A 24,756-nucleotide genomic window follows, 5' to 3' on the forward strand; every position below is an offset into this window, starting at 1 on the left:
CTCCATGTCTTTATTAACACAAGCTGATCAATAAACTCAATCATTTTCTGATAAATACAGTTCAAGTTTCAAATGATAGTTAAAACAAATATTGAATCAATTTGAGTAGAACATTTGACATAAGTAACTAATGTTTGAAGTCTATTTTTTATAATAAAACCGGATATCTAAAATTATGTCGTTGTACCTACCAATCTCACAGCTTGTTCCATTGTAACCTAGATTACATGAACACTGAAAGGCATTGAACAGATCTTTGCATGTACCACCGTGCTGACATGGGTTGGAAGCACATTCATCTATTTCTGTAAAACAAATACCTTTATCTTTATTTTTGTTTTATAACTATTCTAAGTTTGTTCTATGGTCGGGTTGTTGTCTCTTTGACACATTCCCCATTTCCATTCTCAATTTTAAGTACGTCATTAAAATACATGATTTGTCCCCCAAACTTAGAGAGACAGAAGAACTGTTTTATATCTTATTCGTTTTTTTGAAGATAATAAAACATGAAAAAAAAACCAGTTTTCCAATTGTCATTTTCCTGATTTTAAGTTGTTACAATTGGTCCTTGTCTATAAAGTAATTGTATCTCAGTTAATAATACACCCAACAGTAAAGAGAAATTTCGAGTGAAATTATCTTTTCAATGTCCATAGTCTTGCCATCACCAATTGAATGATCGCTACGATTTAACACTTTCTCAACTAACTAGTGGCAATTTAACAATTTAATCCACCACCTTTAATGTCAATCTAACAAGGGGAGTAAAATATTTAATTTCAAATTATTCAAAAATTACCTGAGTCACATAATTTTCCTGTATATCCAGGACAAATACAGTCATAATTTTGTGTCGATCCTCTCCTGTTACATGTACCGTTGTGATGACAAGGTGTACTTGCGCATGGGTCGTGATCTGAATAAAAATAAGGAGTAATAATGATAATGACAAATTACATATTAGTAACGATGGAAACAAATCTCCATGACTTGTGCTTACTTCGGTCACCTTTGAAATCAACCAATCTGACTAATAGCAACATTTGTAATTATTTGTTTACTTGGTGTTTTTTTAAAGTTTTCCTAGCACAACTTGACAAATGACCGCTTATTAATTACCACTTAATCAGACTTTCCTTAAATAACGCAAAATGGATATATTATTAGCGCCTCGCAAAAACATTCCGAATCCAATTCCACTTGGTTAAGTAGAATGTTTGATATACTGTTACATATTTAATTTGTCTGCAGATGAGGCCGTAAGGTGGTGTCATATATTTAATCCTTTCAATTCAAGAATCAAAACTATGATCTAATTGGTCAATAACTAAGAACATATATTTGCTGAGTATATGTGATAGGTTAATCTGTTATTGCTGATTTTTATTATCGGTAGTTTGATGGATAAAGTTCAAACATCCTCAAGCAAGTAAAATTGACTTTAGGAAATCGGTTTAGCTTTTTCTTGATGCGCGATTTGTGTCTCCACGGTAAAGCAACGGTGCCTTTCAAAATTCATTAAAAATAAATTGTTTAACACTAGTGCATAAAAAAAGGAAATTTATACTTAATTTTGTTTATCATTGCTGACCTAGCTGCCTCTTCTGCTTTAGGATATACAACTTACCCCATGCAATATAAGTAAAACAGTATGTGTCACTTAACTGCCTAAAATTTAAAAAACAAATGCAGAGTATAATTTGCAGTTAACACAGTTTCTAAAATGATAATATCAAAGTTGCAAAATACAGATTGATCGTTTTACCCATTTTTATGTCCGTTTCTGTTTCTATTTGGTCCGTTTCTGTGTGTGTTACATTGCAGTGTTGTGTCGTTGTTCTCCTCTTATATTCAATGCGTTTCCCTCAGTTTTAGTTTGTTACCCCGATTTTGTTTTTTGTCCATGGATTAATGAGTTTGAACAGCGGTATACTACTGTTGCCTTTATTTATGGTGTGTAATTGTGGGAAGAAAAGATACACCACAATAAGTGTTTTCAAAATTTAAATTACAGATCGATTGATGTAGGGAACACCATCAAACTTTGTTATGTGTGGCTGTCTAAAATTGTTTTTTATTGAATGATGCAAAGATCATATTAAACATTTTTACATAATTATTCATTATCATAATTACTGGCAAGTGCCAAAATGAATGAGGTTAAGGAAACGACTTTCAAATTGTTTATCTGAAAGGGTTTCAAAAATCAGTTTACTTCATTATCTGTCCTTCAGTTGATGTATGTGTCTCAGCTGGTTTAAAAGGCAAAAATCGAATAAGTTGTATGCAACATTAAAAACTTTACCTGCAAATTATTCTGAAATAATTATGACAAACTCCTCGTGATGATAAATCAATCGAAAAAAAGAACATGAAAGTTTATAAAAGAGAGTTATTTTTTTCTCAAAATATAAAAAAGAAGATGTGGTATGATTTCCAATGAGACAACTTTCCACAAGAGACCAAAATGACACAGACATTAACAACTATAGGTCACCGTACGGCCTTCAACAATGAGCAAAGCCCATATCGCATAGTCAGCTATAAAAGGCCCCGATAAGAAAATGTAAAACAATTCAAGCGAGAAAACTAACGGCCTTATTTATATAAAAAAATGAGCGAAAAACAAATATGTAACACATAAACAAACGACAACCACTGAATTACAGGCTCCTGACTTGGGACAGAAGGCTAAGAATGTTATACTTATGTCAATTGTAACAAATAGCTGTCCTTTAATCTGGTTAAAATGATTTGAAGGTACGTTTATGACATTTATAAAGAAATGTGATCATTATGTAGTTCCAAATTATACTTGTTCTTCTGTAAAACTACAATAAGATAATTACAAAATAGGAGATATTGTATTGTTATAAATATCAAATGCATATCAGTCACACCTTTCCTTTTCTGTATTATCATTGAACACAACACTTCCTTCTTCCGATGTCAGAACCCATCAAATCTTTTATTGTAATTTGCTTTCAAACATTAACTTAAATGCTCTGTAGTAAGATATATACATACCCTTGGTCATCCTCGGCCATACCGCAAAGAATATTATCACCTTTCTGGGCAGCTGTTGGTGTCCATTTAAGATCCCAGTAAACTACACCAGGGTGTTTGGAGTCCTTGAATGGTCCAGTGTAGGTCATTCCAGGAGGACTTGTTAATGATATGTCTGTCACTCTATGTGTAAAATCATAAACTTTTATTCATGTTTATGTATTTATAGCTATAGTCTCAAAATGAAGGATAAAGAGACCTGTGCATTCGAATACAACTAGGGATTTTTGTTTTTCTTTATGCCCGCGTCACACTGTCCCGATTTTTACGCCGATGGCAACACGATTATGGAAATTTTCAAAATCGGGACTGATCGTATCCAGATCGGGCTATTCGTAGTGCCATCTTTAACCATCGTAGAACCATTGGTCACTTTTTCTAGCCTTCGGGGACAACTTCGGGAAGGGTTCTAAATTTTTTAACATGTTAAAAAATCCCCGAAGGTGCGTCCGATGTTGAGGGTTCGTATTGAGTTCGTATCACCATCCTCACCATCGTAATGTCACCTGGAATGCATCTTTGAACATCGTATTGCATTCGTGTTTCCATCGTTTCCATCGGGCAGTTTTGACATTACGATGTCTACACGAATGAATCACGTAGCTACCCGAAGGTCTAACGATGGCAACACGACTTCGTGAAGACCTCATTATCCCGTCGTGTTGCCATCGAATAAAAGTACGAAGACGACAAGATGAAACTACGACGGCAATAAATCCAGCTAAATGTAAGTTAATTTTTGCGCTAAAATACATTTACAGTGACATGTGCGATATGCACTGGTCAGTCTAATACGACAGTTAAGAAAGACGTTCACAAAACATGGAGCTCATATCATATGATTCTATGAGAACAAGAAAGGTGACAGCGTTGTTTCTATTAATTCAAATGGAACAAGAAGAGCAGCTATTACAGGCTCAGGATTTACTTTTACAAGTTAAATAATATTTTTTTTTCAATTTTTCATATCAAGTTACATAATGAAAATCATAAACGCGCCTCGTACACCAACACTGCAGGTACACGTATATAGGGAAACCAACTTTTTCTTCATTATTCTGATTTTTTATGTATCGTCTGAGTTGTTGTCACACGAATGTTTACTCCATAACCATTTTGTTTTCTATATGTCATATTTTGCCGCATTTGTTGCTTTCCCCACATCCTTCCTTTTGTCTATATTATTATGATATTCTCCTGGAAAGAGCTCTTTTTGAATAAAAGGGATCAACGAACCCATTACCTTACCTTTAAGATAGACCAGTAAACATGGGCATAATTATGGGTGATTATTCAGACTAGTGCACACATTTTACAGTTTAAACAAGACAATGCCGAGCGTGGCATCCCCTCGTATGTAACATATTGGGGACACATATGGACACTATATTTGTATATGACAAATGCAGAAAATGGTAAATTGAATATGCATATTTGATACATAAACTATTTTTTTTAGAAATCAACCAAAACATTCAGTAACTGGAAATACCTTTAATATTGTTTTTAGAACCAGCAGGTAAAAAAATGAGCAACCAATTTCCTGTGTATTATGCTATTTCAAGGAGAAAAAACAAGTCCTATGATTAAAACAGAAATTAAATGTACAATATAATATATATTCAATATTGATCAAACAATTTAAAACGCGTGATGCCTTCGGCATATAATTTAAATGCATCGTAAGCTGTACGTCTTTTAGACATCGTATGGCCATCGCGCCATCGTCGTAATCCATCGTGTAGCCTTCGTAATCCATCGTTTAGCCTTCGTGATCCATCGTGTAGGCTTCGGCTGAGATATGAAGCATAAATACCCGTCTTCGGTTAACCTTCGTATGTCCATCTTTTGCTATCGTATATAATTTCGGCACCATCGTATACACTTCGTTATTCATCGTTCTTGCTTCGGTCACTTTTTGGTATTTTAACGAGATCGGGACCAACTTCGTACGAACTTACAATTTTCGCATTCGGGTGTCCATCGTATATAAAAATCGGGACAGTGTGACGCGGGCATAAAGGATAGTATGTTATATTAGATATCATTTGAATTAAAACAGTCAGTTTGTATGTCAAATACATGCACCACTCATTAGCAATCATACTACTTTTTAATTTTATAATGATCTGAATTCATTTTTCAAGTTTGAAACGTGGTCATTTTGGTAATATATTTTATAATTTTTTATAGATAGATTTCAAATTGCAGATAATCATTTTTATTTATGTACAACAGAACTTTCTAGTGGTAACATACGTTGATTTAGGATTCCTTGCGTTTGAAGCATACATCTTTGTATTAACACTGGCATGGGCAGGAATAGCAATATGACTACCTTGGTTAGGTGTAGGAGGCACAAATATCGGTTTCCAGTTACAGTCTAGTGGCTTGGATTTGACATGAATTATAAACTGTAAATAGCATAAATATCATGAAATAACTGTATATTTTGACAGATTACATAGATTCTGTTTATGACATTCACATTTCAAAAATTGTTAAATGCTTTTTCTGACAGAACGTAGATATCGCTAATAAGCAACCTTTTGTCACACGTGACAATTTAGGAACAAACTAAAAAAGTGGGAGTAAGCCTGCAAGGTTTGACGGTGTTATGACCTCTAGTCTTTCGTTCCTCAGAGGTCAACCTCTAATCCACATAATTGTCATTCGTTCTTAAGTGTATATCTATAATGTTTCAAATGAAAAAATATTTAAAGACAAAAACAAATCACGTCAAGAAAGTACATACTAACCATAACAATAGTAGAAAAAACAGATTCAATTGAAACAACAGTCCACAAAACACAACTACGAAAGTTCAAGAATTTAGCAACAACTCGAAACCCTATAAAAACAATATGGAAACTCAATATTCCATTAATAGAAATAGTTCGTGTTCTTTTAGTAACATCCGTTGCGTTGGCTCACCGTTAAATAAAATTTCCATTTATAAGTTGATTTATGAATTTCATAATCTGAACTTCTATTATGCGGATGAAAACTTGATCCATAGTTGATTTTAGCTACTTTTTCAATCCCCTTACATGATTACAACATGATAATTATTTGAACATAACTTCAATACAAAGCATATACATATGCTAACTTTGTCTGATAATATGCTTGGACAATAGCATAAGTTGTTCTTACAATAGTGAACTATTGGAAAAGAATGTTATAAAAATTTACCTGAAGAGGCACTGCTGTTATTGCAGTACTTGTATTATAAGAGGTATTTCCTATGAGCATCGGCGCCTTTGGAAAGTCCTCTATAGTCAATGCAGCCGCATACCAACCACCGTCCTTGAAGTTAGTATTGTCAGCGTTAAATGCTAATGTACACGTGTCCTGTAAAAAATTATAAAACATGTTGAAATGAAATTACATTGGTGGAGAATCGAAGCTAATGCGTTTCAAGAACATAGTTTTAAAAACAAAGGACCGAAAAAAAGAGTAAACATCAGGCCTGGGGTAATGGTAATTTGTAATTGTAATGCATTGTAATATTACATTTTTTTATGTAATGGAAAGTAATTTGTAATGCACATTTTCTGCATTAAAATTACATGTAATGTAATGATAACTTTAGTTAAAAATCAATGTAATGCCTCCATTACTGTACATTACTTTTCATTACAAATTTGTAAAATACATGAAATTGAAGAATATTGTAAAATAAAAATAAAATATTAATAAAAACAAAAGAAAGTATGGAATAAATTTTTTTCACAGTTAATTACTGTATTAAATATATTGCATCAAACGTTAAAACACATATTAAGGTAAGATATATAAAATTGTTAAAATCATCAAGTCTCAATCTTGGTTTCTGATTTTTGTATAAAAAGATATTGGGAATATTTTGGTGTTTGGTGGTCTATGTAAAATCTTCTAAAAAAAATATTAAACAAAACTATACAGATGGATGGAAAAAATATGAAGATGAAACTTTCATAATTCTATACATGTATTTCAATGAAAGATTGAATATGTAAATCAACATTTTGACACCAAACTGGGGTTTGGGTCTTGTCTGTGTTGTTATTTTACCTAATTGATATCAAAATGTTTTATTGCAATCAAATCTTCTCAACTTATGGTTGTCCCCACAGAGCCCTAAGGCATTTAACACGATAATCCTCTAATGACACATTTATTATATCCCTTTGAAATCCCTTTTTGATGTCTTAATGATTAAGTGATCAATGATAGAAACAAAATTATATGATAATTTATTTATTTTTCACCACCGTAGAAACTTAAGAGTGACTTTTCCTACTACTCCACCAAAGAGTAGACACAGGTTGGTGCAGTACATGATTTTGACATTTACTTGTCAGAGCCATGTGAAGAAATGTCAATCAATCCACTGGAATACTTGAGGTCAAATTCAGTGCATCTTTCTTTAGCTAATACAGCTATATCAAGTATTTAGCCATTTCCTCCACATCAGCTCCTGTTGAAAGGCTTTTTAGTATTAATTGCCGGAAAGGTGTACAGACCTGATCATTGTTCTCTTAATGACAGCATGTTTGAAACACTTATGATAATAAAGAGCAATGGACATGTTAATTAACCAGTATTTGAAGTCTATGTCTATAACACTGTATATAATTGTACATATACATGTACCCGGTAATAATTTCTTATAAAATCTGTTTTTGAAATGTTTTTTTATATTGAAAAAGTAATGTGTAATGTAATGCATTACACAGGCAAAGTAATTGTAATGTAATACAATACATGTGAGAAAAAATGTAATTGTAATTGTAATGGAAGAATCACAAAGTAATTGTAATGTAATGCATTACATTGCAATTTAATGGCCCCAGGCCTGGTAAACATCTAGAAAAATATTCATATGCGTGTTGATATATTTGACTCGGGTGAATTCTGCAGTAATAAACACAATCATATGAATATCAATGAAATTGACTAAATCAACTCTGTATACTTTTTAAAGCAGCTACAATGCAATCTTGAGTAGTTCTATGTTATAGTAATATACATGATAAAATTGAGAATGGAAATGGGGAATGTGCCAAAGAGACAACAACCCGACCATAGAAAATAACAACAGCAGAAGGTCACCAACAGGTCTTAAATGTAGCGAGAAATTCCCGCACCCGGAGGCGTCCTTCATGAGTTTGCAAGTACTTGACAAATTGTTTCAGAAATTCTTAAGATTGTTTTTTATCCCACTGTTTCTAGGTTAATTTTTTTAACTTGAACTGCATCGAAAGAACTCAAAGCAGAAATTAGGATACAAAACAGTTTTGTGATAGTGTCAAATTGGTTAAATTATCGGAGGAAACTACAATATATGAAGAAATTTCTAAAGAAATGTGTAGTTGTTGTTTCTTTACCTCGTCCAGTGTGGCCACAGGAACAGCATTACAGATACTGTGACATTCTTCATTGACAGCCCAGCGACATCTTACTTTATCTCCATCAGGATCAACCATAGGTATCTGTATCTCATGTTTGCATTGAAACTGTAGCCTAAAGTTATAAAATATATTTTTTTCAAAATAGATGCAATATCCCTGGATTACAGAATTCCTTCATAAATATTCATAGAAGTTTGCAACTTTGATTTGTCTACTGAAATTCTGTCATGTAGCTCTTGTGTGGGAAATTGGCTTCAAGAAATTTATTTTTCAAAATATCAAGATTGTCAAAAGTTTCTTTTGTTGTTACTATTTTCATTAATATTGCTTTTCAGCAAGGTTGAACTGTATCTTAAAAATTAGGGTTGTGCATAAAAGATTAATATAAGGTATACCAATTTAACAGCAAAAAAAACAGACAAAACGAAATAAATGGATGGAAAAGTCAATTTGTAAGAGTTGTAAGTAAGAAATGTCTTAATAAATCATTCAAGATTTAACTTGTCGTTAAAACACTGGCGTTGAATTCTGATAAAACATCGTTAGAATTTTACGCATTGTTACACCTGAATCTTATATCTTCTTTAACGCAACGTTAAATTGTCGTTATCGTACAGAATTTCAACTTTGCTAGAGACTTTTGTTAAATGCTTGGTACTGAAACCTGGCTCTAAAATGACACATCAGCATATGAACATATTTCACCATCCAAATACAGCATCTACACTAAAACAGGAAAAATTGCTATGGAGGTGTGGTACTTGCAATCACAAACAAACTTATTACATCACATGTGCCTGAATTAGACACAGATTGCGAATTAATCTTGGCAAAAATAACTCAAACAGGAAAAAACCCACTTATCTTGGAGCCTACTATAGACCACCATCAGACAAAGGGGAATCACTAGAACACCTAAGTACCTCACTAAATAGGATATGCAACATATCCCGTGCAAATACCATGCTCAGTGGCGATTTCAATTAAGCCAATATTGACTGGACAAATTTATCAGTAATATCTAGCAAACACGATCATTCTCTTCATCAACACCTATTAGACATAATGACAAGATCACAATCTCACACAGGTAGTTGACAAACAAGAAATGACCGCAAACTTGATCTACTATGCATGCCAAACCCATCCCTAGTAAGCAGAATAAAAACAGTACCACCACTACGAGACCATGTCATAGTCTTCAGAGAAATGAACCTTTCCCTCTTGAAAGCAAAACAGTCACCACACAAAGTATTCATTTACAAGAAAGCAGACTGGGAAAAAATTTGAAAGATTTGAAAGAAACATATACACATATTGAAAAATCACCAATTAGAGTTTGATATAGACAATATGTGGAATTTCTTCAAAACAAAAACAACAGAGCGTATCCAAAAACATATACCAACTAAGCTAATATGTAATAAAACCCACCTACCATTGATAGATTCAAAGTTGAAAAAACTAATAAACAAGAAAAACAAATTATATAAAAAGAAAAAACATAATGGTAAACACATTAAAAAATTCAAACAAATGAAAACACAATAATAGAAAAAGATGAAAAATGCCTATTGGAAATATATCGAAAACATGATTTTTGACATTGAAATATAAGAACCTGAAAATCCGAGATTCAACAAACAACCTAAAAAAATCTTTTTTCATACATAAAAGGCCAAAACAATGAAAACACTGGTATTGTACCTCTTAGGAGTAGAGGTTTACTTTATACAGATCCCTTGAAAAAAAAATATATTAAACGAACAATTTAAATCGGCTTTAACATTTGAGACTAATACAGTTATCCCTGACAAAGTCCATCAACACATCCAATAAGGAAAAATATAGACATCAGCAGAGAAGGCATCTATACTATAAATTGCTTTAAAATATAAATCCTAAACAGAACCAGATAACATAATTGGAATAGTGCTACAAGAAAACATCCACACATGCACAGAACATTACTTGAGTAGTGCTTAAAGAAAACATCAACACATGCACAGACATACTCACTCTATTTTTTTTAAAAATCAATGCAAACAGAAAAAGTACCTCATGACTGAAATCACGCAAAAGTAACACCTGTTTTCAAAAAAGGAGACAAACATCATCCTGGTAACTATCGACCAATTTCATTAACATGTATTTCCTGCAAATTATTAGAGCACATAATTGCAAGCAACATCATGAAACACTCTGAATCAAACAGCATACTTTATAACTTGCAACACGGCTTCAGTGCAAACAGATCTTGCGAAACCCAGATACTATCACTAATTCACCAGCTATCATCAAATAACGATAAAAACAACCCGATCTCTAATCATCATGGATTTTGCAAGACCCTTTGACAAAGTTCCACACAACCGCTTGATATATAAACTTAAATTTTTTGATGTATCAGAACAAGCTACAAATTGGATAAAATATTTCCTTTCAAATCGTACACAAACAGTCGTGCTAGAAAACCATTCCTCTGACAACATACCAGTTACATCAGGTGTTCCTCAGGGCACTGTATTAGGTCCAATGCTATTTTTAATATACATTAATGACTTATCTGACTATTTACATCACAGTCAAATCAGGCTCTTTGATGACGATAGCATCATTTACAAACAGATTAAATCAACATCAGATTGCCTTAAACTCCAAGAAGACCTAGAAGGGGCAATCAAATGGGAACAAGACTGGTTAATGCAGTTCCACCCTGACAAATGCAACATACTTCGAGTGACCACAAAGAAAACACCTACCCATTTTTACTATAATATGCACGGTCACATTCTTGAGTCAGTTAAAAATGCAAAATATTTAAGTATAACTATATCATCAAATTTAAAATGGAACAAACACATTCAGAACATGACACCAAAAGCAAATAAGACCTTTTGATTCATCAGAAGAAATCTAATAATAAACTCAGTAACCATCAAAGACCGAGCATACCAAGCCCTTATTAGACCAAAACTAGAATACTGCTTCACTGTCTGGGACCCTTACACAACAGAGAACATTTAACTCCATAGAAAAAGTCCAAAGACGTACAGCGAGATACGTATGCTATAAATACCAATATACTGAAAGTGTAACAAACATGATTGACACACTTCACTGGTCAACATTACAAGAAAGGAGATTCAAAAGACGATTAAATATGTTTCATAGAATTCCAAACAACAAAATTACCATACCACATACTAATTAAAAGCAAATCAAACACCAGTTATAGCCACGAGCAAACATACCGACAAATTCGATGCAGCAAAGACAATTTCATATTTTATTTTTTCTGCCTAACTATTAAAGACTGGAACAAATTACCTGAACCAAAGGCCTGCAGCATCACTACTGAGTGCTTAAAGAAGAAACTCACTAGAGAAACTATCATAAGACACTTACAAATACCTACATGTTAAATATGTATCTTGTTTTTATCTTATACCAAAAATTAAAAATGAAATGTGAAAAAAAAATACTTATTACATTTACATTTGTATATATAAAAATTGAAAAAATTATCATGAAATAAAATATATTTTTAATCAGTTACAATATTGTTAAACCGGGCATGTTCCAGAAAGTAAACATCAACCAGTTGATGTTTTTCTGTATATAAAGACGAAGAAGAAATACTTTACGATGAAAAAAGAACCAAAATGGCTTCTCTTCTTTTGCCAACGAGGTAAAGAAAGAAAACATTCTTCAAAGGGAAAGGGTATCTTCTGAAAAAAAAATTGGCTGTAAACTGCAAATTTCTAAGGGGAAAAAATGCAAGGAGATCGACGACAAAGACATTCGTATTAACAGTGAGCATACCGCTGAGGTTTTATACCTCTGATCATCCGTCAAGTTACTGAAGATACGAAAAACCACCTCAGGAGCTGTGAATAATGCGAAGAATGCATTGAGTTTCTTGTGTACAATTCTGAAATTAGTATGGCGTTCATTATCACTGAACTAGTATATATTTGTTTAAGGCCAGCTGAAGGACGCCTCCGGGTGCGGGAATGTCTCCCTACATTGAAGACCTGTTAGTGACATTCTGCTGTTGTTTTTTCTATGGTCGGGTTGTCTCTTTGACACATTCCCCATTTCCATTCTCAATTTTATTTGAAAGATATCTAAGGTACATTCAAACTCATAAATCTAAAATAAACTGTTAAAGCCATGGCTAAAAAAGATAAAAATAATAACAAACTAACAGACAATAATACACAAAACCCCGGGACACAAAACACAGCATAGAAAACCAAAGACTGAGCAACACCAAAAAACCAGGGGTTGAGATGGTGTGATCTCATGTGCTACAGAAGGGTTAGCAGATCCTGTTAAATGTGGGGCATCGGTCAAACCCGTTGAAACTAAACAAATTCATTTTCAGATTAAAAGACGTCAATTCTAGAAGCAAAATGAAATAGGGTTTCCAGGGTCATCCGTCAAACCCGTTGGAACATCATTTTTTGTTTGAAAAACGTCACAGGACATTGTACCATTGTTTTGGTGCATGCATTGCACGGACCTGAGAATACACCGGCAACCAGAAGACTACAGGATGAAACAGAACATTTGAGCAAACCCAGGGGGCACTTTTGGTGAATAACTCGTGTTTCAGTGCTACAAATTTATACACAATTTAGCAATGTTCTACTGTAGCTTTTACAATCGTTCACTTATAACTTACTCATATAATGGTTTACTAGCTGTAACTGGGCTTGCATTAGGAAGACCAGTATCACTCCGCTTTCCTAGATTAACTATCGTTTGGAGATTCCATCCACCATCAGAATTACCCGTCTGGCTAAATGGTAGAGCAAGATTCATCCACATAGCTCCAGTATAACTGTGAATATTTCAAATTCATATTAATTTATCTATTAAAAAGACAATCCCTTCTAAAGTACAAATTAAAATGTTCTAATACAAAACAGACCTGACAAATATTTTTTAAAAATATATATAAATACAGATAAAACATTATAACTACACTTTAGAAATACACAAAAGGGTAACAATGAATATGTATGATGGACGAACATAAACCAATTGTTTGTTTCCCGAAAATTGTAAAATATCAAGTACCCTGACAATGATAGTATGAAGCAGGAATCAAATATCATTGAGTAGCCCAAAAAGTATCGATGTGAAGCAGGAATATATAATATCGAGTAACATGAAAGGCGTCGATGTTTCGGTTGAATCATTAATGCTTCCATAGAACCAATCAGCTCATTCTGTCATAACGTCATGTTCTTGCGTATTTTTGTTCAGGATTTGTACCAGTATCTTGTAAAGTCAGTCAGTAGTTATTGTTATTTATTATATACTTAGTAGTAAATACAGATAAATTGTATGTGTAATACAATCATTGACAAGCGTGCTGTATCAGCCACCCGTGATGATATCGATATCAGCACGGTTGCAAAAGCTTTATCACACCTTTAATCTGTATGACGTCACGTCATCGATTGCAATCACTGTTGCAAAGTCTTTATCAAATCCCTAATCTGTATGACGTCATGTCAAACCTATAATCTGTATGACGTCATTTCAAACCTCCTTATCTGTATGACGCCATGTCACATAAAAAAACATCTACTTGAGGTATATGTATATAATAAAGTGTATATGCTATGGCTTTTTCAATATCACACACCGTATCAATCCTCAACCAATATAATCCCTCGAGCAGAGCTCTTTGGATTATATTGGTGTCTCGGGTTGATACGGATGCGATATTGAAAAAGCCATATATGATATTCTCTATTTATCATATATTTTTATTTAGTACAAAATACAGCAATTTTGCATGTCTAATAACGGTTATTTTTGTCCAGTTTGATCACCTACCCTGTATCGCATACCCCGTATCGCATAGCAAAACCCGTATCACATACCTAGCGTGACGTCATAATTCGAATGACATTAACGTTTGACCTATGACGTCCAGTTGCTGTATTTCCTCAGGTGCATAGAAAAAAATGAGTTCCACTAAAAAAATGTCCTATCATCTCAACTAAAATCGATATTTTTCCATGAATAATATCATAGCAATAAAACTTTAAATATTTCTACATCTTATGATATTTATTTGATAAATATTAATTTTAGTTGAAATAATAGCCTAGACAGTATCGTTAGTAGATGCATTTTAAAACATGACCTTTAATATATATTGAGAATGTAATAAGGTTATATAGGACATTACAATGTGGATATTAAGCAAATAAGGAAGTCTATAGAAAAAACAAGTCAGCTGGAAAAAAATAGGAAAATCATAATGTTCTTTTCTAGCTTATAATTTCGGACGATTTAAAAAAAAAGAGATATCCCATTAATCTGATTCTATTAAAATATATGATAAACAGAATAATACATGGCAAAATCCGTATCGCATGCTGTATCACCACTCGACCAATATCAGCCCTCGGGACCTTCGGCCCTCGGGACTGATATTGGTTTCTCGTGGTGATACAGCATGCGATACGGATTTTGCCAGAAGGTCCCGAGGGCTGATATTGGTCGAGTGGTGATACAGTATGCGATACGGATTTTACCAGAAGGTCCCGAGGGCTGATATTGGTCGAGTGGTGATACAGCATGCGATACGGATTTTGCCATGTATTATTCTATATGTATCTGTTTGCACGATAGATATTTGTAGGTTTTGTTCAGCATGTTATAATTTGAGGTAAAACTATTTAAAGATTGGCCCTGTTAAACTAAATTAATAGTCAACTGGAGATAACACATTAGTCTTTAAACCGTGCTAGATCTATTAACATACGATATATAATTACCTAATTATAAAAGGTCCTTTTTGCGTAAAAGTATATTGAAAACTCTTCTCTCCTTGTTCCCAATCTTCCTTTTTAACGGCTGCTGTACATGTATAGTAAACTGGACCCACAGGTGGTTTAGCTGTTGCACTGCAACCACTGACACATTTCCAATCCTTGTCGCCAATAAAATTTCCACTAACATATTGTCCTATTTTTGTTTCTGTGCACCCTGGTCCGGCACCATATCTCCATGCCATTTTGAATTTAAATTCAACCTGCAATTTGGTTTTAAGGATAAATTGAAATATAAGTCACTGGAACAGCAACTAAAGGACACAAAAAATTTAAGAGGTTGTCTCTTCGCCCATGAATAAAATTGAAAATGTATAAATGCATTTTTACTCAGAATACGATATGAGAATGTTTATTTTTATTCTTCATTATATTTTAGGGGATATTCGTTAGTTTCTGATACGTTTACTAGAAACATCAGAATCAACAATGTATAATGTTCATTGTCATTTTAATTGAATTGTGCAAGCTTTAAACACACGAGGAGCTTCATTTAATAAAATTGAGGAATGGAAATGGGGAATGTGTCAAAGAGACAACAACCTTTCCATTAAGCAGATAAAATGCATCTATTAAGAATAATAGATTTTTAATAGCAGCTATGTATATATAATGACAGAGAATAAATATGCATAATGTTTGTTAATTTCAATAAAAAGGTTAAGCATCTTCAGTCCTTCATTTTCAAGGAAATGTTTTCTGACATATTTTGCAGGTCCAACGATACTTGAATTGTCATTCAAATAAAAAAAAAATGTTTCATTTAAAACTACGTTCATCACGGATGCACGCGTGTAATCTGGATTAGAAACAGTGTGTACCTATTGTGTTCATATAATTATTTTTCATATTTGCTTTTGACTAAATACTAGGGTGGCAGAATGCGGCCATGAAAGAAAGAAAAATAAGTTGTTCCCTCAAGATACTATATCATTCCCTCATTGTCTGCCCATATACTCTTTTTCCAGTTGAAGTCTACATTTCTCCTACCATTATCCCGGTCAGCCTCTTTTACATAACCTACCTATTGTATTTATTGTTATTTCGTTCTCGTCTAAACGTATTTGCCCCTGGACGTCAAGCAATAAACAATCATTAATCAATCAGTTGTGTCGATATTCGCATGCTTGTAGTAACGTCACAATTTTCAATAAACGTATTATTTTCAGAAAAATAAGGATAAAGGGTATTCATCCAATACATAAAATCGTAACATACACAGTAAAAAAAAAACACGAAAAGCAAAAGAACAGTACTTTTATTGCTGTTTATCTCAAAATAACTACTTTTACCAAAGGGATATAGATATTATGAATTGATTAACACTTTTATTGAATTTTATGGTAAAAAAAGAGTTATAATTTTAATGTAATGAATTGTTATTTAAGCATTGCTTATAGTATTTTGGGGAACGAGAATCAATTTGCTCATTTATAAAATTGAGAAAGGAAATGGGGAATGTGTCAAAGCGACAACAACCCGACCATAGAGCAGAAAACAACAGCCACCCAATGGGTCTTCAATGTAGCGAGAAACTTCCGCACCCGTAAGCGTCCTTCAGCTGGTCCCTTAAAAAATATGTATACTAGTACAGTAATAATGGACGTCATACTAAACTCCGAATTATACACAAGAAACTAAAATTAAAAATCATACAAGAATAACAAAGGCCAGAGGCTCCTTACTTGAGACAGGCGCAAAATTGCGGCGGGGTTAAACATGTTAATGAGATCTCCCCCTCCCCCTATACCTCTAGCCAATATAGAACAGTAAACGCATAACAATCCGCGCATTAAAATTCAGTTCAAGAGAAGTCCGAGTCTGATGTCAGAAGATGTAACAAAAGAAAATTAATAAAATGACAACAATACATAAATATAACAACAGACTACTAGCAGTTAACTGACATGCCAGCTCCAGACCTCAATTAAACTGATTGAAAGATTATGTCTTCATCATATGAATATCAGGCACAATCCCTCCCGTTAGGGGTTTAGTATCATACTATCATAAAATATATGAGAAGAACATAACCCGTGTCATGCAAACAACTGTTTTTTTTTTTTAAATAAATGTGTTTAGTTCCGATGCAAATACCCTATAAGTGAATCAATATTAAAGCCAAAATATGCAATCTTTAATGACCTGACAACAGTATCGTAACCGCTATATCCCTTCTTAAAAGTCTGTTTAAATGTTTTGTAAGCTTTTTGAGGTGAATACTGACATTTTTGTGCTTTGTAAAGAATATTACCATAAAAGATTGGATGTGAAAAACCTGAACGTATAAGATGTCTGCATGTTGAGTTATATTTACGAATTATTTCCTTATACCGATGATAAAATATAGTAAATGTTTTGACTAGTTTGTGATATCGAAAACCCTGGTGTAATAATTTTTCAGTAATACATAAATTTCTCTCGCTAAAATCTAATACGTTGTTACAAACATGAGCGAATCGTACAAGTTGAGATATATAAACACCATAAGATGGTGACAAGGGAACGTCACCATCTAAAAATGGATAATTAACGATAGGAAATGAAAAATCATCTCTTTTATCATAACTTGATTTTTGTATTCAGCTTCCCGTTAATGATATAGATATCAAGATCGAGGAAAGGGCAGTGGTCATTGTTAGTATTAGCTTTATTTAAAGTAAGTTTAACAGGCTACATTTCTTTATTATACATATTGAAGTCGTCATTATTATTTAGTTTGAAAGAAGTATGAAATGTTTTATTTGTTTTTCAACATTGATATTTTGATAAGTGGCAGTTTGTTCAGGGATTTGCAAAATATCGCGTCTTTCTGCATTTTATGCGACGCCTCGGTGTGTAAAACCTGGGAAGTTCCGCACCCGATATTAGAGTGTTTGACGGATTGGTTTCATATCATCAGGTAGCGAATTTTGGATTGCTTTCATTAACTGCGAGTATTTGGTAATCGAAATTAATATAGGGCAGTTTGAGATTCAAAACTTTGTTTTAACCTGAAACTTACGGTCTAGTGCTCGGGACTCTATACTGGTCACACGATGTCTTTTTTTGTAAGAATGTTTTCTAATTGACATCTACCAACATATTTTCTTATTGATCCACGCTGAAGCATGTTAACCATTTTACAAGTTGTTCGTTCAACATTTTTATATTAGCCCAAAAAGAGGTTCATACTCTTCTATCGGCCACCGTTCATCTATGGTTACTTAATACAGCAACTTCACAAACAGTAAAAACGCAATTATGTGTCCAATCCTCGGTGTCAAAATTGTGTAGCTTATTCCAATACATGAATAGAAAAAGAGAAAGAATAAAGAAATATTCTCAAACAATCATATGTCGCTATGTCACCAATCGGACGTGGCTGTGTCTCTATGTATCATGTCAAGTCAAACGGACGCCACACTTACAGGACTAATTATTGCCGAAATGACTGTAGGGATGACCCTTGGATTTGTGCTATTGTGTATTAAACCTTTTTCCAAGTGAAGCATCAATAAGACATTATTAACACGAAATATGAATGAAATGAGATGACACAAAGAACAATATTTTCTAGACTATTTTTTAAATTTAAAATTTTTCCCAATCAAAGAAGTTTATGGTGTAAGGATTCAAGAATAGTTTCTTGTATTTTAAATGCGTCCCGGGATAACTAATAAACAATTCGGACATCTTAAAATAAAGAACCCAAATCCAGATGAAATACAAATAAAGAAAAAGTTGTTTGTTTGACTTAGTTTACATAATTGTCTAACATACTATCTATTAAGTAGTCCTCTTTAATTGTTTAATTCGTATTCGTATTATACGTAAAAAATCTAAATACAATGTACTTATCAGAAGTATCTTTTTAAGTTTTCAGTATTAAAAACTTTATTTTCAAAATGTTGAAATTGCACTTTTTAAATTTGCAAAATATCGAGTTTACGAGGTCGAAATTTTGAGATTTGAAATTCAAAGTTTTAAGTTAAATTTATTTGTTTTTAGTTCTATGCAAGAAAATCGTCTTAAAAGTAGAACTCTCAAAATTTGACAAAGCTTCAATTCATATTGTTTATTGAAACCCCGATACACTTTTCTACAGCAGTTCAGAAAAAACGTAGTGAACTATTCCAAGTGACCAAATTTTATGTATAATAAACATACTAATCTTTCAAGTCATTAAAATGTTAAGTCTATCGAAATATAACTAAAGTTTTTGGTGCTAAAGAATAGATATATATTCTTCGAATTGACTACGGTTTGCTTACTGTGTTTCCTCCAACAGATTTCCAGCTTATTGTTCCTCCTCTGAAATGGGATGCATGGATACTCCCAACCAAAATTACAAATAACCAAATAACTTTCATGATTAATGAATGTTACTTGTGTTAGTTTTTTGCACGAAACGTCTCCATTAATGAAATAGTCAACTTATTCTAGTTTAATTTTGGCAATATACCCCCATTGTATCCTTTGCCATGTCACAATAGATATAATTTATTAGAAACGACTTGAAATATGTGTTATTAGTAATATGGATTTATCACTTTAATTCTGTCTCTCTCTCGTTATTCAAATGATATCTAATATACATAGATACATTGAAGTAGAACAAACATAATAAGATTGAAAGCTATCTATCCCGTCTTTGATGGTGTTATGGTGCACGTGTTTAAAGTTCCCAAACAAGTGCTTGATCTCTCGGTAAATATTCTTTTGCATTTAAGGTCCAGAAACTTTTACTTTTATTTGCAATGTAATGTTAAGAAGCAATATATTTTTAAAAACCGTTAATAACTAGTAAGTAGACCAAAGTATATCCAGATTAAAAGTTTGTGTATAAAAAGTATATTTTATGTATGTTTTGAACTGTCCATGCAAAGGTTATGAAGAATTATTTGAACGAAATTGAATAGTTTTAGTGATGTCTTAGTGGAATCAAACGCAAGCTAAATATCTTTACTTTTCTAAATTGCTCATTTTACTGCATTATGAAATAAAACAATTGCTCTTATTTTTATCCTGAATGAACAACGTTTAAAGGACTCAAACGTGTCTTGAAATGTAACTTACTATATTTTCTTTTGAAAATTTATTTTGACAGTCATGACACAAGCAGATCGAAAGCATATTCTTTTTAACTTTTATATTATTTTCATTTAATTTTTAAAATATTCATCTATATATCCACACTGAAGTATATCCTTCAAATTCCAAATTCCATTGATTAAAAAAAAAAATACAATTGTTTGTCTTCGATTCAATGTTAATCGATTTCTTTTATTTTAAAATTCGTGAATGTTTCAACAATGTTTTAATTTGTTTTTTTGCTTTAAAAAATTGATTAATTCATAATAAGGTAGTAATCTTTGAATAGACAAATTCGCGAAAAACATAACCCGCCAATAGAACACTTAAAAGTCAGTTCCTTAAGCAACTTATCTCTGAAATATAAGTATTATTGGAGAGAAAAATATGTTTATGCAATTTTTCTGTATTGATTTAGAATTCTAACATGACGTCCTTCAAACGCTTTGAGTACACACCCGTGGTAAAATATGAATATATTGCCAGTGCTGTTCCGATTGTACTCCCACGTCATATGCTTTTTTATGAATGAGATACCCGACGTCATAGAACAATGACGTTAGAATGTAAGCATTTTACGGGAAAATACACGCTTGTGAATCCGAAAATCATCACAAGGAAACATACACAAATGATGCTAAAATGTGGCAAAAGCCCTTTATTGTACATCATATAAGACATATAAATAAATTATCATTCAAATTCATCCAAAACTGTCTAAATACATTATTTTAAATAGTTTAAGCATGTCACTAATGCAGTTTGCTCCGTTCTTTTACGCTAGTTTATTAGTGCGTTTATTTATGGGAACGGCAAATATTTGCCTACACCTAGAGCGCTTGGATCCAAAAGAATTGCCGTATGTGTCCTATCAGAATCAAAATAATTCATGGGGGCTTGAATATATCTAGATTTTACCACGTATTGTCCCTTTATGCCGATATTTTACCCCTCGCTATCGCTCAGGGGTAAAATATTTGTCATAAAGGGCCAACCCGTGGTAAAATCACGATATATTCAAGCCCCCATGAATTATTTCTTAAATATTCTTGATTTTGTATATTTCAACACCATTTTATCATCTATTTTTTTTTTACCTATTTTTCTCTTTTCTTTTTTTCTTTGAATCTATTTCTCTATTCTTTTTTAGTTTTTGCAATTGGTCCATTATTCTGTATTTTTTGCTCAATATTCTCTGTTCTGTAAATCCAACCCAAACTCATTAGCCTGTTTCCCTTTATATCTTAATGCATGTTACTGGATGTGGTTTGTTTACACATAAACGAGACGTGGAATACAAGTACCCCTTACAAATTCCTAACCAAGTTCGGCATTCAGAAAACGTACAATAATAGTATTTCAAAGATTTGCTTGAAAATATGGGGACAAATGTCATTTGTGATTCCACTAACAGATTTGGATTAGCAGTTGATTTCTACACCTTTGTGAACACAGTGATGGAGATAACCTGTAGTGATTTATAGTACTTGAAATGTTTGTATTAATATTTTTGGGAGTGTACATAACTAGACCTTTGAGATTTGGTTGTACACGAGTGCAACTGAAAACTTTTTAATAAAGACATATTATTGTATATATGTTGTGAATGACGCATGTTACTTTGTGAGATGTCAGAGTATGAATTTAAATCTTTAAATAAATGAACTCTCAGTTATATATTTGGTGTATCGGAAGCCCCTTTCTTACATGATCGCCTGTCGCAATTTGGAACGCAAAAAAGCAAGCACAAGTTATGGATAGATAAATGAATACTTTAGTAGCTAAACGGTCAAAAGGGAAACTTATAGCAAAAAACTACAGAAAGTCAAACCTAAGTGTATGAATAATTTTGACATTTAACAACGAAAAGATGTATGAAAAGTTAATCATCATGTCAGTGGCGAAATATATGACTACTGATATATTTGGGCTAATGATACTCTAGAGGACTGATAGTCCTCCAGATGGAAATTGGTCATGTGCTAGATAATAAATCAAAACTTAATGCGACCAAAGCGCTTAATCTCAATTTCAGCAAAGTAAGATATTTGAAATTCAGGAACGCTCAAGACCAAATATTTTGAAAAAAACAAGAGATCTATAAATATAGGAAGGTTCATGTGGGCAGTAAAACTAAGTAAAAGTGTTTTGGTCAAAATCTGTTCAGTTCAATGAATCTGATACATTTTGCATAATTTTACTGTAGTAGGTATATTGAAAAGATATTGTAATGATACTAAACCCCAAACATGAAGGATTGTGCCTGATATTCATGTGATGAAGACATAATCTTTCAATCAGTTTAATTGAAGTCTGGAACTGGCATGTTAGTTTACTGCTAGTAGTCTGTTGTTATTTATGTATTATTGTCATTTTGTTTATTTTCTTTGGTTACATCTTCTGACATCAGACTCGGACTTCTCTTGAACTGAATTTTAATGTGCGTATTGTTATGCGTTTACTTTTCTACATAGCTAGAGATAAAGGGGGAGGGTTGAGATATCATTAACATGTTTAACACAGCCGCATTTTTGCGCCTTTCACTCGACTCAAACGTTTACATTTTCTCTTTGACATTTTATATGGGGAAATCATTTTTTCTTTCTTTAATCACTTTAAAGAACAAACCATATTTAAAGTCCTTTATCTACGTATCTTGTCTAGCTCTTGGTTAAAAAAAATAGATAAAGGTGATATAAGATGTTGCGATGATCGATAAACTTCAAAAGATTTAAAGGATAATTCGCTTAGATGTTTTGAGTTTCAAATTGTGTGTACCAAAAAACGTGATTTTTTATCGAAATATTTTGTAAAACGGTATGTAATATTTCAAACAGGTAAACATTCAAACAATTTACATATGATTAAATCTCAATTTGCGTGTTGTTTATTGATACTTACAATATGTTTGGTTTCTTAAAAATGCACATGTATTCAACGTCAATATATGCAAGTACGTTATAGGCAAGTATCTTCAAACCATCTTCGCGAACTAATTCGGCTTGCTGAATGACTCTCATATCATAGGCACTTTTGAATGAAACTGATGGATACTAACAGGTACGACTGAACGACGAACTATCAAAACTTTAACTGGGACAGTCATTTCTGCATACACTTGTTATTTTTTGGGGGTCAACGATCAAACGGAGTAAGATTATCAAATGGACTTCATTCGGCAAAAATAACTTCAAAGTACTTGTGAGCCTACCAAAGCAATACATAATACCACGAACACATCTTCTATATGGCAGATATATTACATTTGTAGCCATTATGTTGTGTATTGAGGTAACAATATACAGTTAGGAAAAACATTATAATTAATCATCATAAATTTTTACCATCCCCTTTTCCTTGCTTTCTTACAATTTAAGCTGACTGTGTGTGTCATATATGTTTGTAATCAGTATTGTCCAAAAATTTTATATCCAGGAGTTGAAATGGTTAAGAACAATTTGTTTTGGTGTATTCATGTAAATAACAGACATGTATTTGCTATAAAATATTGCAAAACAATTAGGGGGGGGGGGGGTAAATTGTCACCTTTTTCCACAAAATTTGGCCAAAAGTGAAATACGTTTTATAAGCTATTGAGTTTCATATGAAGAGAAAAACGGGTGTTACGGGGCAAAATATGTTGCGCTATATCGAAGAATAAAACCAAGAATTTAGAACATCTGACCAAAAATCCTAAACCTGACTTACGTACAGACTTTATTTCAAAAGAACCAATAAAAAAACCGCACCCGATAATTAATTTGCAAATTGGTACATGTTCAAACCATTCTTATATTGATCAAGCTAAGGTAGTTTCATCTTAAATGGGTGCGTATCGGAAAGAAGGTGATTACAAAATATTTTAATAAAGGAATTATCAATTTCCCCCACCTTAGCCATGTTAGTAGTAATATACCAACTTCACCTGCATATGGGATATATATTTCCCCAACTTATTCGGTATTCAAGAGCTAACAGCTGGTACTCAGACTTAGTAAAACGTCACCAATGTATGAGTATAAGTTGATGAACCAGGAGTATGTCAAAGAAACTCTCGTCCTTTTCTGGAAAAAGGTTCATCAGAAGGTACCAATACATTGTTGATTAATTTTCCGTATCAACTTCATAAATAATACACGATGGTTTTGAAGTATCGATGCTGGGTACTGACTTTGTTTGTCATCTTAATAACGTGATATAGTATTATTTATTTATCTTTATGAATATAACTCTATTGTTTAATCTGCTTTTGGTAATATCAATTTTACGTGCTCTCTACTTATACATCCCGTGACTGTGCTAACTTTAAGGTATATTTTTGTATTCTTGTCAGTTTTATTAGTGTGCCTTGTCCTTAT

General features: G+C 32.7%; 1 protein-coding gene across 1 annotated transcript in view; it reads right to left on the reverse strand.

Moving 5' to 3' along the window:
• The window catches only part of LOC143066253 (uncharacterized), a 137,708-nt gene that overhangs the window by 70,588 nt on the left and 42,364 nt on the right, over positions 1-24,756 (reverse strand). The window contains exon 10 of the mRNA XM_076239245.1: positions 192-305. Within this exon, the coding sequence (XP_076095360.1) occupies positions 192-305 (114 nt within the window). The remainder of the gene's footprint in view (positions 1-191; positions 306-24,756) is intronic.

Source organism: Mytilus galloprovincialis, chromosome 3 (genome assembly GCF_965363235.1).
Source record: "Mytilus galloprovincialis chromosome 3, xbMytGall1.hap1.1, whole genome shotgun sequence".
Taxonomy (NCBI): Eukaryota; Metazoa; Mollusca; class Bivalvia; order Mytilida; family Mytilidae; genus Mytilus; species Mytilus galloprovincialis.